General features: G+C 35.5%; 1 protein-coding gene across 1 annotated transcript in view; it reads left to right on the top strand.

Moving 5' to 3' along the window:
- Window positions 1-17825, top strand: part of LOC149789816 (uncharacterized) — a 147000-nt gene that overhangs the window by 28264 nt on the left and 100911 nt on the right. The window contains exon 5 of the mRNA XM_089971812.1: window positions 15660-15741. Coding sequence (XP_089827938.1) covers window positions 15660-15741 — 82 coding nt within the window. The remainder of the gene's footprint in view (window positions 1-15659; window positions 15742-17825) is intronic.

Raw genomic sequence — 17825 nt, 5'->3', positions numbered from 1 at the left:
TGGTCTGTGCATGATATGATATAATTGCCTCACTGACCACCAACGATGTCAGTATCATACAATCTAGCATATATCGCAACCGAACTATAGGTGCCCAACGTTTTTTGACAAAAATGTCTGCCAAACCAAACATAACAAATCTTGTGAAGATTTTCGTTAAACTCGAACGACTCAATACAGGCGAATCCAGTCAGATCAAAATCAGGTAATGGTCCATTAATTGCCACTCGCGTCATCTCGTTTGTAGGGTGACCAAATCTTTCAAAGTACGTAGAACAATCTCCGTATCCCAGAAAACTTCCTGGATAACATGCAACCATATCAACCGAAATAACATCATTGTAATTGTATTTGGTATTCCATAATCCGCCATGTCCATATTCGACGCAACTTGCGCGTACGTCCTCGAGTAAATCAAATCGTGTTGGTTTCCATGAATTTCGTTCTCTGGCGAAATGAGCCGCAACAGATGGAACGGTAAAACAATTAGTTAGTAATTTGTCAGTATTTTCCGCGTGCTTGCACTGTAAAAACGTCGCAAGATTTTTCATCTCGTCATGGAGGGATTCTGTGCGATATATTTCACCGTTCGGTTTGACAAACTGATCAAATTCACCCTCCTCATTACTTTTGAATAACCATACCGATACAGGATCGGTTTTACTTATTTCGTTGATAAAATCAAACATACTATCTGCCACAGAATTATCTGCCCCAGAATTATCTGGGGAGTAAAATCTAACAGTTCGATCACGTGGAAATATTGTTACTGCGTTAGTCCATGCGTGCGCGTTATGATCGATAATATTTATTGGAGCTCCTTTCGATTTATATTTCGACTGGTACAGTACTTCTCCTGTTATTGTTGCTACGGTTATTGGAAATTTTAATATTTTTCCTAACTCAGCAACATCTTTTATTGTAGCACCTTTATCCTTAACTGAATCAGCCCACGAGTTTATTTTTTCACGCCTTAAATCAGTTAATCCATTTCCACGCATCGCGTTTGTAAAGTGTTCTATTACTCGTTCAGCTACACAATTTAACCTTGAAAATTTCATCGGCGCTAGTTTATCAACGTTGGGTTTTTTATTTATCTCATAAATTCCATAAATAACTGCTGTTACAGGATACGCTCGTTCATAATACGGTTTATCAATACCAGTCAATAGACCCGGTCTGGAATTTTTACTTAATATGATAGTTTTATTATTACCAAGGACAGGATCATATTTGTCACGGATAATCCAACTATCTGTTTCTGTTAATACAATAAATTTTACTCTGAAGAAATATTTTTGATTGCCCTCGTATTCAGCGATGTAGTTAATGATAGTTGCCGCTCGCTTGTCGTTCATTGTGGCGTCCGTGACAGCGTCCTTGACGGAGTCAGTGCGTATAATCTTGAACGTTGACCATGTATGAGATGCACCATCCGTGTAAAATTCTTTCTTAGCGTCATGAATTTTCGAGATCAAACTTTTATTTTTCGGATCAACCAGATCTCGTACTGGCAAGTCAGAAGATAATCTGTCAAGGTTGAATTTATACTTAACAGGCCTAGTTTGGGATAATCTCTCAAACTCGTTCATATAATTAAAACAAATATTTAAATAAAGAAAATTATATATATATATACAATGTCCCAATGCAGATGGTTGATGATCGGCTCAGTAAATCGATGCAACAAATCCTGTAGAAAGGAATTTTGTTGGATGCACTCACAAAACATACGACGAGGAAGTCTAGGACCAATACCATGTCTACGGTGTGGTATTGGAGTGCGAGGAAAGACAGAATTATGTGGAAAGTGCGGCGGGAAACGGTTCAGAGAACTTAAAAGATATTATGACAAAAAAAATAATAGCGGTGAAAACGCTATAAAATCCGTGGAGGATTATATATCAAGATTTCAGACAAACAATGATTTAAACATATAATATTATTATAATGGAGCAAAATATATTTGTCCCACATCCTGTCATAACAAACTATGAATCAAATATTAATGGTGTCATCAGACACTGCAAGTTGAAGAGACCAGTTGGTTATGTTTCTAATACTGGCTATCTTAGATTTGTAGTTGGAAAGAAAAATTATCATTGTCATCGTTTCACATACGAGTGTCACAGGGGTTTGATCAAAGACGGTCTTGTTATTGATCATATTGACGGGGACACTCAAAATAACTCCCTACACAACCTTCGTGTTGTCACTCGAAGCGTGAACTCTGCATGTGGTAATACAGGAAGATGTAAGACAATCGGAAAGAGGGCGGTAATTTCTACAAACATAGAAACCGGTGAAGAAATTATGTTTCAGTCTATGAACGCTGCTGCGACATATTTTGATATTGACTCGCGTGTGGTAAAATACGTCGCAGATAATATAACCAGATCTGCTTTTTCGAAAAAATATAAACAGAAAATTACATTTCAGTATCAATAACTATCATCACCACATTATTAACTATCATCACCACATTATTAACTATCATCACCACATTGAATTAATTTTTTTAATTTATGTCACAGTAGGTCCTCCATACACTACTGAATTTTTGATTTAAGGGGAGATTACTTTGTAATATATAGTTTTCTTCGTAGATGGTTGGTTTTTTATGATCGTAATTAGTCAGTTTAACTAATTACATCGTAACTAATTACATCGTAACTAATTACTCGTAGAAGTATTATTTATGTTTTTTAAATATTTCCCCATCATACAACACATGATCCGTAGGAAGCTGTGTGTGAAACAGAAACCGTTACTCATTGTAATCAACCTGCAGTTGTGTGTTCACTGAACTTACATTCTGGAAAGTTCTTTGACTGGTGCATTAATGCTACTGTTATTATTGATTTTCGGTCTGCTTAGGAAACCAGCTACAAATACAGAAACTATTATTCAGAAACTGTTATAAATACAGAAACTGTTATAAATACAGAAACTGTTATTATCCAGAAACCGCTACAAATACAGAAACTGTTAAATACAGAAACCGCTGTTTAGTGTAAATATTGGTTCCTTAGCTATATAGCTAGCTATATATTAACTTCCGAAACATATGTTCGTAACAATGTTTGATAGCTCGATCAGTATGGTATTGGACTGTGACGCTCGCGGTCCAGGATCGAATCCCCATGGCTGACAATTTGTCGGTGGTGCGCATAATTGCGATTTTTATAATAGTGGGGGGAACCGCAAGAACCCCTCCGCTCAGCAAATTCACAACCACAATATTGACTTGTGGTTGATACATATTTTCGTATCACCCACTGGATTAATTATTGTGGGTGTGATTTTGCTGAGCGTACATGTTTGTATTGTCCTTAGTTAGTACCGTTTCATTCATAATCTGAGCTCGCTAATACACTCGACAGGGGCTCTTCATTCATTGTATATAACCATTTCATTGTATATAACCATTTCATTGTATATATGTTATATGTATGTCCGATAAACTTGGTAGATTGCGGTGGCAAGCTACGAGTTTAATGAGGACTGTGCTGTCCTTGTGCTGTCCTTAGTTAGTGCCGTTTCATTCATAATCTGAGCTCGCTAATACACTCGATAGGGGCTCTTCATTCATTGTATATAACCATTCATTGTATGTATGTCCGATAAACTTGGTAGATTGCGATGGCAAGCTACGAGTTTAATGAGGACTGTGCTGTCCTTAGTTAGTTATATGTTATGTGTATATCCTCTAAACTTGGTAGATTGCGGTGGCAAGCTACGAGTTTAATGAGGGTTGTGCTGTCCTCCCTCTTGGGCCTTCTAGACCGTTGTTTGGCGGGTTAGGGGCTCTCGTAGAGGGAATATTTGCCTAATGAACTTGGTAGATTGCGGTGGCAAACTACGAGTTCTTGGTTGTGCTGTCCTTGAAACATCCCGACGAACTCGCTAATACACTCGATAGGTGTTCTAGGGATATTTTTTTTATTTTAAAGATTTATATATTATATAATGAACCATGAAAATATCAATGATGTAATTGTCGCTATTAAAAAATTAAAAAAAGATGGAATTAATATATCTGATGAACTTAATCCTGAAAAAATAGTTTCTGACTTTGAGATTTTACAAGAACGTAAAACCCAGGGGACACACACACTATCATCTGAATACAGTCTCATGAAACGGATTCAATCGGCAATGTTTCAGTCGCTAGCTACCGTAGAAGATGATCATGTGAAGGAGTTCGTTCCTCTTTCTACCGCCGTAGAAAGAATTAAGTCGTTATTATCCCACGAGTATGAGGCAAAGAAAACGATTAGTACCCGCATAAGACTATTAAGAAAAATTATGTTAGATCGTGAAACGATCCAGAGTAACTTCGTTACTGGTGAAACGATCCAAGGTAACTTCGTTACTGGTGAAACGATCCAGCGTAGTAATTTTGAAGATGACTGAGATCTTTGATCAGAAATATTATTCTGAATTTGATGGGTTAGTAATTTGTTTTTTTTACTGAAATTTAACAAATTTGTACAATTTCTTAATTTTACAAATTATTTATTTCTGAATTAATTTATTTATTTACTGAATTAATTAATTTTTTTTTTACTAAAATCAAGAAAAATGCACAAATTACTTGATTCTGACGGGGTAGTTGGTAGTCAAAATCAAAGAAAAATGCACGAACTACTTGATTTCTGACGGGGTAGTTGGTAGTCAAAATCAGGAAAATTGAGCAATTTCGTTGTATTTTAGTAAAAAAAAATAAAAATCTCAGTAAAAATAATATTATTAATAAATAAAATTAATTTATAATAAATAAAATTTGTTAGGAACAATTTGACAAGGTTAGAACTTTCTTGATTTTGACGGGGTAGTTGGTAGTCAAAATCAAGTAGTTCGTGCATTTTTATGTTTCTGACGGGGTAGTTGGTAGTCAAAATCAAGTAGTTCGTGCATTTTTATGTTTCTGAGGGGGTAGTTGGTAGTCAAAATCAAGTAATTTGTAAAATCAGGAAAATTAATAAATATTATTTTTTTTGTGATAGAAATTTTAATTTTACTTTCATCGACTAGCTTTTTTAGTTGCCTAGGCCTTAGTTGCCTAGGCCGATTAATTTGTACCAAACACAAATTTGTGCCAGTAATAATAAAATATTTTTTTAAGTTGATCGAATTTGAGTCTGATCTCTGTTACAAATGTTCTTCTAACTGTTAAGAAATCCTCGCGTGTAAAACCCTCCTCCACATGAAGATCTACGACAAAAGTCCTTACGACAAAAGTCCTTACGACGCAAGTCTTTACGACTTTACATACAGATTTATTACAAGCTCTTCTTCACGTATGTCAATCAAGCGATTAAGGTGGTCTGTGAGCTTAAAATTGATTCGTGTTAACATATTATTGTGACACCGCAAATGCACGGGATTAGTTGGTTCTTGCACGATTAAATTTCCAGGGGGGACTTGTGGTGTGAACGTGTACAGGATGTATCCTTGTTGAGCTTGATTTGATCTTCCGAGATCTATTTGATAGCTGCCATCGATTACGTCACAAACCAGATTGACCGCGACCGTCGGTGTTATATTAACGATCCGCGGAGATACGTGTCTTCCGCCGCCATGTGGATCATTATCATATCTGAGAACAGTTGGATATGGTGCTAGTTTTCTCCATGCATGGAGTATTTTAGGGAAGTTTTCGTTGATAAGATCGTTTAATAATTTTACTAGTTCTCTAGCATCAATCCCGGGTATTACAAATGTTGGTAATTGTTGTTCAGTTATTCTGTAATGATTGAGAAACCATGGTCCAGCTTTATAATTATCAATATCTTCATCACCGTGTATAACCATGTTCACAATGATAGTTTTATTAACGTATCTAATATCTGATATGACCTGATTTAGATGTTTTATCGTCTCAATGATTTTTTGTTTTACGTCATCGCTGTAGCTATCAGTAAAGAAATTTCGTAGTTTGTTGATTGATTGTTTAAATTCAAAATTAACAGGATCAGAATATGATTTAATAAATTCTTCATCAACGAGTGGATTTACTCTAACACCTGAACGAGCATTACGTACATTATTTATTATTTTAGGAAAGGTTTCACCATCAGGAGTACTTGTAAACACGAAAAGATCACCGGTCTGGATCCATGGATATTTACCTCTATATTCAGGAACTATCATAAATTTTGCTTCATCTGTGATAAAATCAGCCCGAGTTGGTTCTGGTGGTCCTTTATGCACCGGGGGAACATCCGGCCATCCTAGCACTGATCTGATTGAAGATTGATAAATATCAACGGCATAATCAGGCGAGTTTATTTCAACCGTCGAGGACAACGTCGGCTCATGAACGTTTATTGATATTTTTGATTCCTTTCCCGTTATTGATTTTATTCTACGCGCAAATTCCTCACTGATCTCTTCAATCTCGTAACTGCCAGTTGGTATTCCAACAACAACCCAGTCAGGTGTTCCATCGGGTTTGTTCTTGTTAGTAAATACAAGCGAATTATTTGCTGGTGTACCATTAAATGATTTTGATCTGATATTTGGCCAGCTGTAATATACTCGTAATTGTGCTAGTGCTATTTCTTTTACTGGAATTGCAGTAGGAAAATTAACACTAAATTCAGGATTAATTGAACTTACCGAGATCATCGTTATCTTTGGCGGAGTTGTGTTGGTCACGATCTGCTGGAGTAATTCTGTCATTATTGATACTTGTATCTTTAATACCTTCATCGTATATTTTGGTCATCATTGAAAATTCGAAATCAGATATAATTCCATCACTGAGACTCGCTGATAACAACGAGGATAATTTCGAGTATGCTACCGTCGCTGTATGTAATTTTATTTTGTAATCGGATAACTTTTCGTTCGTACAAGTACATATTTTTTTTGTGATGATACCAAGCACACCTGCAATAGTTGTTGCTGCTGAAATACAAACAGTTACAGCTACTGGTGCCATCGTTGTCAACGCTGATAATATTACACCGGTTCCAGCAACAACAGCGGATACTGAATAAACAATCACATCAACGATAACCAATCGTCGTCGATATTTTTTTACTTTTACTGTATATTGATCGACTTGATCTTTTAGCGCCGCCTGCCATTCACGCGCTTGATTGTATCTGTATTGTGCACCGTCCATATATTTTTATGCAGTAAACAATTGAGGTGTTTCAGCTACAAATTCCAAACACCACCAGTAAGATGTTGCGGTTAATTCCTTATCAGCTGCTTCCAGCATAAATACTTCTTCGGTTCCGCTATTTAATACAACAGATACAACCCCGGGAAACCTGTCGGTGGAATGACGCCATGGATACGTTGTAAATATGTAAAATTTTGCAGCACTAAACACAGACAGCCTGTACACGCCAGTGACTGTTGCGGTATATTTGAAAGAATTATTCTGCTGCGACCATGTTGCAAATCAGTATTCTTGATATGCGTATAACTATGTTGGGTTGAGATATCTGAATTCATACAATGATCATCTTTATATAAATTCACGAATTGTTTGAATTTGTCGTCTTGTTTGTGTAGGAACTGCATATTCTAAGATTTCGTACATTACTTTAGTTGATATGACTTATGAGAATCCATAAAATTCACTGATATTACATGATTTTATGTTTTCTAAAGACTTGAATGTGGGTATTCGCTGAAAATGACATAGTTAAGCCATGTATTATGTAATGAATTTCATTCATTCATTTGTGTAATTGAGACGAGAATGGAAATGTTATGTCTCATGTAATGACAATGGGAATCAGTAATGAGATAGCCATTAGGAAGTACATTAATCTTGTCAAACTAGGTTTGTTTATGGTCTGCCATGTTTAGCTTGACGGACAGCCTTTGGTCTGTTTGAATTCCTTTCGAATGATATATGACACAATGAAAGGGGAGTAATGATCTGTTCCCAGTAAGACAACTGACAGAATAGTTAGGTTGTCTCTGTTTATTTTGCAATTGATAATAGCTCCACGGACATATGCAGTGAAGTATCACTGACGTATCCACTGAAGTGCATACTTACACAGCCACCTACCCACACAGTATATCGTGTGCATTAACAGTAAGTTGGAGAACATGTATTTCGATATTTTATTTGACAAGTGCCTACTCAGTACGTATATAATATGAGGTTGTAAAAGGCACATTTCTTCATGAGCATTTTTTAAAAATTAATAATGTGATAACATTTTTTGTACTGTGATGGGGAAAAAAGCCCCACATATTCAGCAGTCATTGAACTCACTTTTACCTAGTGCTGATATTTCTGTGATTATACTAAGACTTCTTGTAATAGAAACTACCCTTTACGTATGTCCCCAAGTGACCGAGTGGTCTAAAGCGCTCTCCATTACGGATCACTGCCATCTCACCTCTGTCTGCATGGGCTTGAGTCTTGGATTCAGCTAATGTGAGAAAGCTTGCCAGTAGCTTCTCGTAGGTTGGTGGTTCTTTCTGGGGTTTTCCTGGGTTCTTCCTCCACCATTAATGCTGGCTGCCATATATAGCATATCATGTGCTGAAAAATGGCGTTAAACCCTACAACAACAACAACTATCCTTTATACATTATACCCCAGGGTTTTAAAAAGCCATATTTCCAGATGAATATGTTTAAGTTTAAAATGATCAATCTCATAAAAGTGAAAAGCAATCACACACCCCACCTCACCCTGAATAAAGTAGTACAGTGGTTATATTCACTGAATATCGATAAATGATACCTTGTATTTAACACCAGTCTTCAGGTAAGGATCAGATATATATTCATAGATTTCTCATGAACATTCATACCATGCTTTTGAAACTTAGTTATGTCATTGCTGCGCATAAGGAACTAACATAAGGTAACCCAGGTGAAGGTTAAAAGTAGATATATAGAGTTAACAATTACAATCAAAATTTAGAGTTATGTCCCTTTTATTTAGTGTTGCTACAATAGTAATTTATTTTATTATGATGGTCATTATGAGGACATTTGTTGGCACATAGTATTATCATTGAGATGAGCCAGATCTGGATCATGAAGGTGGTACTTTCACACATGAATCATTGGAAAATCTCGCTCACTGTTATCACAAAGGAAGGTCAGTCATTTGGGCACTTTCATATACGTATTCCATGAAAATCACGCTCACTGTAGACATGAATAAAGGTCAGTCATTTTTTATTCATCCAGCACTAACTTGACACTGAAATACTTGTATTCACTGTCCACAGGTTTATTTCCAAGACACCCCCCAACTAGAAAAATTTACATTAGATACTACATTTTAACATGCCAGTCAGATTTCATCATCAGTGATAGAACTGGACAGCAAATGTTATCACGTAACTTGATTAGATTTCAAGTTGGAGGGTGAGTTGCTATCGTAGGCAGGGGGGAGGAGGGGGGGGGGACTTCCCCCAACAGGGATATAAGTTTTTTGTTAAAGTAGCTGGACATAAAGTGAAAGTAGGTGGGTGAATCAGCTGGCTCCAGGCTGATAAGGAAAACACTGACCAACATCTTATGAGAGTTTATCAAATACATAAATTGAGTAAAGCTCAAGTTCTCTCTGGTGGTTATTTTCAACTACATAAAATTACACAGCATTTCTTTGACACTAAATTGAAAAGATGGGAGGGGAGTTCGACTGCTGTTCAGAAGATGGCATTGGTATTACCACAACTTTCATTGCCTGTGTATAATATAATAAGCAAATACATATTGTTATATTAAAAGAATAGTTAGAAGAAGAAGAACAACAGTACCGATATGGAACTATTACTTAATAAGAAAAATAACAATTTTGAACAACAAGAACAATACTGATAAGAAACTAACACTTAATAACTATAACAACAAAAATATTGATAAGGAACTAATACTTAATAACAGCAATACAATTAGGAACAACACCAGCGGTATTGATAAAGAACAAACAACAACAATAACAACAGTGTTTTGACGTATTGGGGTGGGGTTCTTCCAATATAATTTAATTAAATTATGGTGAAAGTTCCACCCTGGCTCGTTAGGTTAGAAAGTTAAATTAGTGACGATGTAGATTTACAGCTCCGAGCCCCCAGTCAGCAATGCCGACGGTTAAATTATAGAGAACACGAAGATGAAATTCAATCAATAACAATTTAATAAATGTGATAATTTAAAACGATAACTTCCAATCACTCGTCTTTCCCTCGACCAAGTGACAGCCTAATTCATCCCGTGATTTACAGTGTGAGTTCGATTTTCCCCCGTCCTTGCATCTACTCATCTATTTCTTCCCGCTGATTCTTCCTTCTTTCCGTTCCTCTGACTCCTCCTTTGTCTCTGTTTCCCTCTCTACTATCTCCTCCTCCAACTTCGTTCCCAGACTTCAACTTCTCCTTTCTTCTCCTTTCCCTCTCTATTATCTCCTCCTCCAATTTCGCTCCCAGACTTCGATTTCACCTTTCTTCTCTCCTTTCCTCCAACTCTCTATCTGAGACTAAGGGACCAGACTTTAATTGGTCTGTCCCTCAAAGCTTCCTGTGAAAAACCACAAGGCGTTAACATATGTTTTATCGAATCTCACCTGACACTATAGCGACAATTAATCATCAGATAGCTGTCACTGTTTCGGCCACGCATGCATACACATCGAAATTCCCACACACTTCTTGCAGGGTAGACAATGGCATAATAACACGGTATCAGCGAACTGTTATACAGACATCAATACATTGCGTCACGTCAGTATATACACATATGTATTTAATCTCATCGTACTACAATCTGACAACAATCAGACGCATGTCTGTACATTACAAATATTCAACAATGGCAAAATCTATAATCATATGAACATATGTGTTAGTCTACTATAAAATACCCACATAGCAAAGTACAATATTAACTCTTATGACGGCTAGCAAGCTATATAATTCTTTACAAATATCAACTAATTTCTTCAAAATATGCAAACATATTAACAAAACAAAGTAATTCTTCATACTACGATTCTAGTAATAATAAAGTATACATATGACCTACAATTAAAATGCAGTCGCATTCCACAAAGACCGAACAAATATCTATTGACATTATTTGAAGCTTTCTGTACTTAGAATTTCCCGCTCTAAGATTTTCTCGCCAATAACAAATGGCTATTCGGAGTTACGCTAACCTCTTCTCTGGGTAATTTCTCTCAGCGAACTAACTTTTGCCGGAAAACGCGGGGATATCATTCTACCCAAATCAAGGTCTCCCCCATATCTCGATTCTGATTGGGTGGCGCTGTGCCCCTGTCGAATCATCTTAGCGGCCAGTTCAACCTGTCTGTCTGTTTGCAGGGGAAAGAAGTTAGGACACTCCCACTTCTTCAGGCAATTTCTTTTGATCTTGGAAATATTTCGACACCTAGGTGATAATTGGCTATCGGTGACTTCGCAACTCCAATGTCCGGTTCTTCACTTCTAGCCACAACAATCTTATGTAACGGATTAGTGCTAACCTTCGGCAATGTTCGACATCAAACAATGGCTTGTCAGAATTACCTTGATTATACATGTTTCAAACTGGGGCTACTCTGGGTCGGGGTAAACATGACAAGTATTGATAAGGAATTAACACCCAGTAACAATAACAACAATATTGATAAGGAACTAACATATAGTAAAAACAATATTTCTGATAATTACAGGAATATGAATGATGATGAAGGTGAATAGGCATTAGTACTACTCTTAAAAATAATCATTTTGATCCATGTATATTTGTACAGTAATATATAAGGGACCTATTCTTAACAACACACGATTGCTTTATGTTGTAATAATAATAATTACCGGTATTATTAGTGAGGTTTTAATTGTTCTACACAGTATGAATCTGTTTAGTTTTGACATGTCCTTGTTAGTTAGTCAATATGATGTACTTGTTAGTCACTCCGTATACAAATGCACATGCATACAGACAGTTCAGTAGTTTAAGGGTATGAATAGGCAACATACAAACACACATGTTTAAACAGTTCAGTAGTTTAAGAGTATGAATAGGTAATTATACAAACACACATACATACAGACAGTTCAGTAGTTTAAGAGTATGAATAGGCAATATACAAACACACGTGTGTTTAAACAGTTCAGTAGTTTAAGGGTATGAATTGGCAATATACAAACACACGTGTTTAAACAGTTCGGTAGTTTAAGAGTATGAATAGGCAATATACAAACATGTGTTTAAACAGTTCAGCAGTTTAAGAGTATGAATAGGCAATATACAAACACACACATGTTTAAATAGTTCAGTAGTTTAAGAGTCTGAATAGGCAATATCCAAACACACATGTGTTTAAACAGTTCAGTAGTTTAAGAGTGTGAATAGGTAATTATACAAACACACATACATACAGGCAGTTCAGTAGTTTAAGAGTATGAATAGGCAATATACAAACACTTGTGTCTAAACAGTTCAGTAGTTTAAGCGTATGAATTGGCAATATACAAACACACATGTATTTAAATAGTTCAGTAGTTTAAGGGTATGAATAGGCAATATACAAACACACGTGTTTAAACAGTTTGGTAGTTTAAGAGTATGAATAGGCAATATACAAACACGTGTATTTAAACAGTTCATTAGTTTAAGAGTATGAATAGGCAATATACAAACACACACGTTTAAATAGTTCAGTAGTTTAAGAGTATGAATAGGTAATATCCAAACACACATGTGTTTAAACAGTTCAGTAGTTTAAGAGTATGAATAGGTAATTATACAAATACACATACATACAGACAGTTCAGTAGTTTAAGAGCATGAATAGGCAATATACAAACACTTGTGTTTAAACAGTTCAGTAGTTTAAGGGTATGAATAGGCAATGTACAAACACACGTGTGTTTAAACAGTTCATTAGTTTAAGAGTATGAATAGGCAATAAACAAACACACACATGTTTAAATAGTTCAGTAGTTTAAGAGTATGAATAGGCAATATCCAAACACATGTGTTTAAATAGTTCAGTAGTTTAAGAGTATGAATAGGTAATTATACAAACACACATACATACAGACAGTTCAGTAGTTTAAGAGTGTGAATAGGCAATATACAAACACTTGTGTTTAAACAGTTCAGTAGTTTAAGGGTATGAATTGGCAATATACAAACACACATGTGTTTAAATAGTTCATTAGTTTAAGAGTATGAATAGGCAATATACAAACACACGTATTTAAAAAGTTCAGTAGTTTAAGGGTATGAATAGGCAATATACAAACACACACATGTTTAAATAGTTCAGTAGTTTAAGAGTAGGAATAGGCAATGTAAAAACATATGCATACAGAGAGTATGAATGTTTAAGAGTATGAACTGGTGTAAAATACAATCACACATACAAACAGTTGCATTCATTCCCACTCAGAAATAGAAATGATTCTCACTTACTTTACACTAAACTACAAACGTTATTAGAGGGATGTCTTTTCCAAAAGCTTGATTAGCTTTCAGTATTCATTAGCAATATTTGTTTCTCTCTTTAAATATTGAGCAATAAATATAAAAAAGGTAGAACAAATAGAACACAAGACATATAGAAGAGGCATGTCTGCTTCATTTAGTAATATTGTGGAACTGTCTAGACTCAGAATAGTAATTGGTGGGTTTGCAAAATGTCCCCTTTAGCCAGGTGGCTTTTTGATGCAGTGAGCCCTAATTGGTCTATGCAAGAGATGAAGTATAGAAGGAGTGTAAGACTTGAAAGGGAACTATGTACAATTCTGAGTAAAAATATTACACGTACCTGGCCAAAATTTGTGTAATAATATGGTATGGGCCTGCATTGGTTTTGTATTGCTCATTCATGAGAAATGTTTCTTAGGAGGTTGTTAATTTTAGTGTCCGGCCTAGTGGTTAGAGCATCTGCCTCATATGTGGGAGGTTACTGGTTTGAACCCTGGCTGAGTCATACCAAAGACCTATAAACAATTGTACTAACAGCTACCTCGCTAGGTGCTCAGTATTAAGAGGTTAGTGTTAGAACCGGATGGCCTGGTGTCAGGATAATGTGACTGGGTGGGACATGATGCTACATGTCTGCAGCATGATGCCCCAGTCCTAGAAATCACTATAAAATGTCAAGCTGCAGACATCATAGCAATATGACTGACAATTTTTAAAGCTACTTTAACAATCCAAATCACACACACACACATTTTAGTTTACCTGGCATCTAAGTAGAAAACTCTTTTTTTTTTTGTTTATAATTAAACTTTATATAAATGGTTTCTACAACATGATCTACCAAAATCATGTTTTTAATGATTTTCCAAGTAAGTTTATAGCTTTATAGAAACCAGGATTAAAGTGTATTTTTGACACAAAAGCTAATATGCCCTTTGTGATACAGTCTCATTAGAATATTTGTTAAAAACATGTTTTACCAAGTTCCTTTTTGTTGTTGGTGGCTTCCTTAACAACCACACACTTCCAGAGCAACAAATTGAACATATGCTTATTATGTCTTATCCAGATCAGCTGGTTTAGGTTTTACCAAATTTTATAGAATGAATGTTTCTTAGACCACAAGTCATCAAAATTGCATTTTGGTGACCTAATTTAGAGTTCTGTTAAAATATGCAGATGGAAATACTGGTAGTTGCCTTTTATTTCTTCATCTCAAAAGTGTTAGAAAACGTTTCAAAACATTTTGTACAGCATGTTTTATGACAGTTGTATCAAGGCTGATTTTCTAGACCTCTCAAGCATAGATTTGTTTTATTCCTTGGCAACTAGGTGAGAAATAACACAATTACAGGACCACTTAGTTTTATAAATAATATTGTCTTTTACAAGCCTGCACTTGGTTATATAAATAATATTAGCTTGTACAAGCCTACACTTGGTTATATAAATAATATTGGCTTGTACAAGCCTACATGTTCATCATGGTTAATATTTTTGTGTGATAAAATGTCTAAGCTCTCAGCTCGTCACTATGTACAACCAAAGTTGAAATGGCACAGTCTGTCAATTCCTGACTATCAGAGTGTAGGCAGGTAAGTGCAATCCATTCATCATGTATTTGCACATGTTATGCTAGTACTGCATTTGAGCTATTGCATCAGAACATCTGGTGAATTGGTGTAAATTTGTATTGAACAAAAACAGACATGCAAATGCTATATATCAAAGATATATATATATATCTGTATATATCTTTTTATAAAATTTATTTCCACGCAAAAACATAAAGCTACCTGTCTTCTCTAAATACTTGACATATGACACTAAATCAGAAATTAAAATTTCACTGACTTTGTAGCATCATTTGTTGTTGATGTGTGGATGGTCGAGGGATATAAAGGTTCGTGCTTGCAGGCAAGGCAATGGGTGAACTGATTTGCAATTACAGAATTATGTCAGTTTTCATTGCAAATGAGCCAGTTTAATTTACCAGTAATCCAGTCTTCAAATATGCAGAGGTAAATGTCATGGAATGATTTTGTCAATTATAATAGAGTAATGTTGTTTGTGTTTCCTCATAAATGCCTATGCCTCAAGTCAGTTACATGAACAAAATTTGAAATTTTTTATGCTGACTGCAGGATTGTATCACAGACCGTTGTTATTTTGTACATTATGTTTTGCCATAGTACCAAGAATTTCTTCCTTTTGTCATCTAGGGTGACCAAATACAGTCAAGTGTAGACATAGAAATGCCTCCATCTGGACCGGTCGCTGAGGACTCTGAAGATGACAAACAAGGTAATGGTAACTACACAACGTTATTACACACATACAGGACTTGGTGGATTTAGGCTGTAATGACTTGTACAGATTTGCTTATATTAGGTACATTCCTATGACAAAATGCTGTACAAAATATTGTTTGTTGCAAATGATCATCATGTAATTCATACTGGGAATACATCAATTTGTAAAAATGTTGAGATCCATCATTTCAGTATAATTAGTATTGGTATTCTAGTTTGTATAAAAAAAAACTATGGAGAGAGAGAGAGAGAGAGTTATGCTATACCAGGATCATATAGTAGAATGCTTGATAGCATAAGTGAATTTTTAAATATGAAGAAATGTTGCCATCCAGTTTAAGAATTTAAAAAATTATATTACCTGCATGATATTTAAACATTTATTTAATGTTATCAAGTTTTCTTCTGTATGATCTAGGGATAGCACATTCCGTTCTTTTTGGTGTATATAAATTTCTCTAACCTGTAAGATAATATTATTTCTTCACAAAAGATAATAATCTCTATCTACCTTGATTTCTGTCATAGGAATCTGCAGTGACTATATTTTTAGATGGGAATCTATTACTAGGTCGATATGTGTGAGTGTGCTATTTATGAATTCATATGCAAGTGACTTTGTAGCATCATTTGTTGGTAAATGTGTGGATAGTCGAGGGGTATAAAGGTTTGTGCATGCAGGCAAGGCAATGGGTGCCATAATCTCAATAGAGTATGAATTTAAAAATTATCTAACCGGTATGATAATACTATTTCTAAGTGTGTGTGTGTGTGTGTGTGTGTGTGTGACTTGGCAATAAATGATGACAGGATGCTTCCTTGACAAATTGTCATGCTGTATTTTACATCATGCCCATTCCCTTACTCTGATATAATTATATACATATCATAATGGTTGTGCCAGTAAAGGAAGTGACTAATCTAATAGCACCATACATGAAATAACAAGACTTGGTTAGGGAAATGACTTACGTTACATAGCAACAGAATGAAATGACAAGACTTAGGGAATAGCTTACTTTACAGGGCAAAGGACATGAAGTACCAAGACTTGAGATTTGGATTTTTTAATGTGGCTTTCACAATTTTACACTCATGTTGCTATTACATCTGCATTGTGGCAGTTTAAAGTGATGTCTTACATTGTGCATCATCCTGCAGATATGTATCATGTCCCACGCAGTCACATTATTCAGACACCAGGCTGACTAGTCTTAACACTAAACTCAATGCTGAGTGCCTAGTGAGGCAGCTGCTAGTACCATTTTTCTAAGTCTTTGGTATGATTCAGCTGAGGTTTGATCCCATGACCTTCTGCATAAGGCTCTATCCACTTATGACACAGGAGCAATCCACTAGACTTAAGAAAGAATTATCTTACTGTACCTGTCAACATACATGAAATAATAAGACTCAGAAAATGGCTTCCTTTACACAGCAACACATGAAATAACAAGACTCAGAAAGTGGCTTACTTTACACAGCAACACATGAAATAACAAGACTCAGAATGTGGCTTACTTTACACAGCAACAGATGAAATAAGAAGACTGAGAAAGTGGCTTACTTTACATAGCAACACATGAAATAACAAGATTCAGAAAGTGGCTTACTTTACACAGCAACACATGAAATAACAAGATTCAGAAGATGGCTTACTTTACACAGCAACATATGAAATAACAAGACTCAGAAAGTGGCTTACTTTACACAGCAACATATGAAATAACAAGACTCAGAAAGTGGCTTACTTTACACAGCAACATATGAAATAACAAGACTCAGAAAGTGGCTTACTTTACACAGCAACACATGAAATAACAAGATTAAGAAAGTGGCTTACTTTGCACAACAACAGATGAAATAAGAGGACTGAGAAAGTGGCTTACTTTACATAGCAACACATGAAATAACAAGACTCAGAAAGTGGCTTACTTTAGAAAGCAATACATGAGATAACAAGACTCAGAAAGTGGCTTACTTAACACAGCAACACATGAAATAACAAGATTCAGAAGATGGCTTACTTTACACAGCAACATATGAAATAACAAGACTCAGAAAGTGGCTTACTTT

Source organism: Sinohyriopsis cumingii, chromosome 10 (assembly GCF_028554795.1).
Source record: "Sinohyriopsis cumingii isolate HCF-2022 chromosome 10, ASM2855479v2, whole genome shotgun sequence".
Classification (NCBI taxonomy): domain Eukaryota; kingdom Metazoa; phylum Mollusca; class Bivalvia; order Unionida; family Unionidae; genus Sinohyriopsis; species Sinohyriopsis cumingii.
This window is presented reverse-complemented; position numbering and strand designations above follow the sequence as displayed.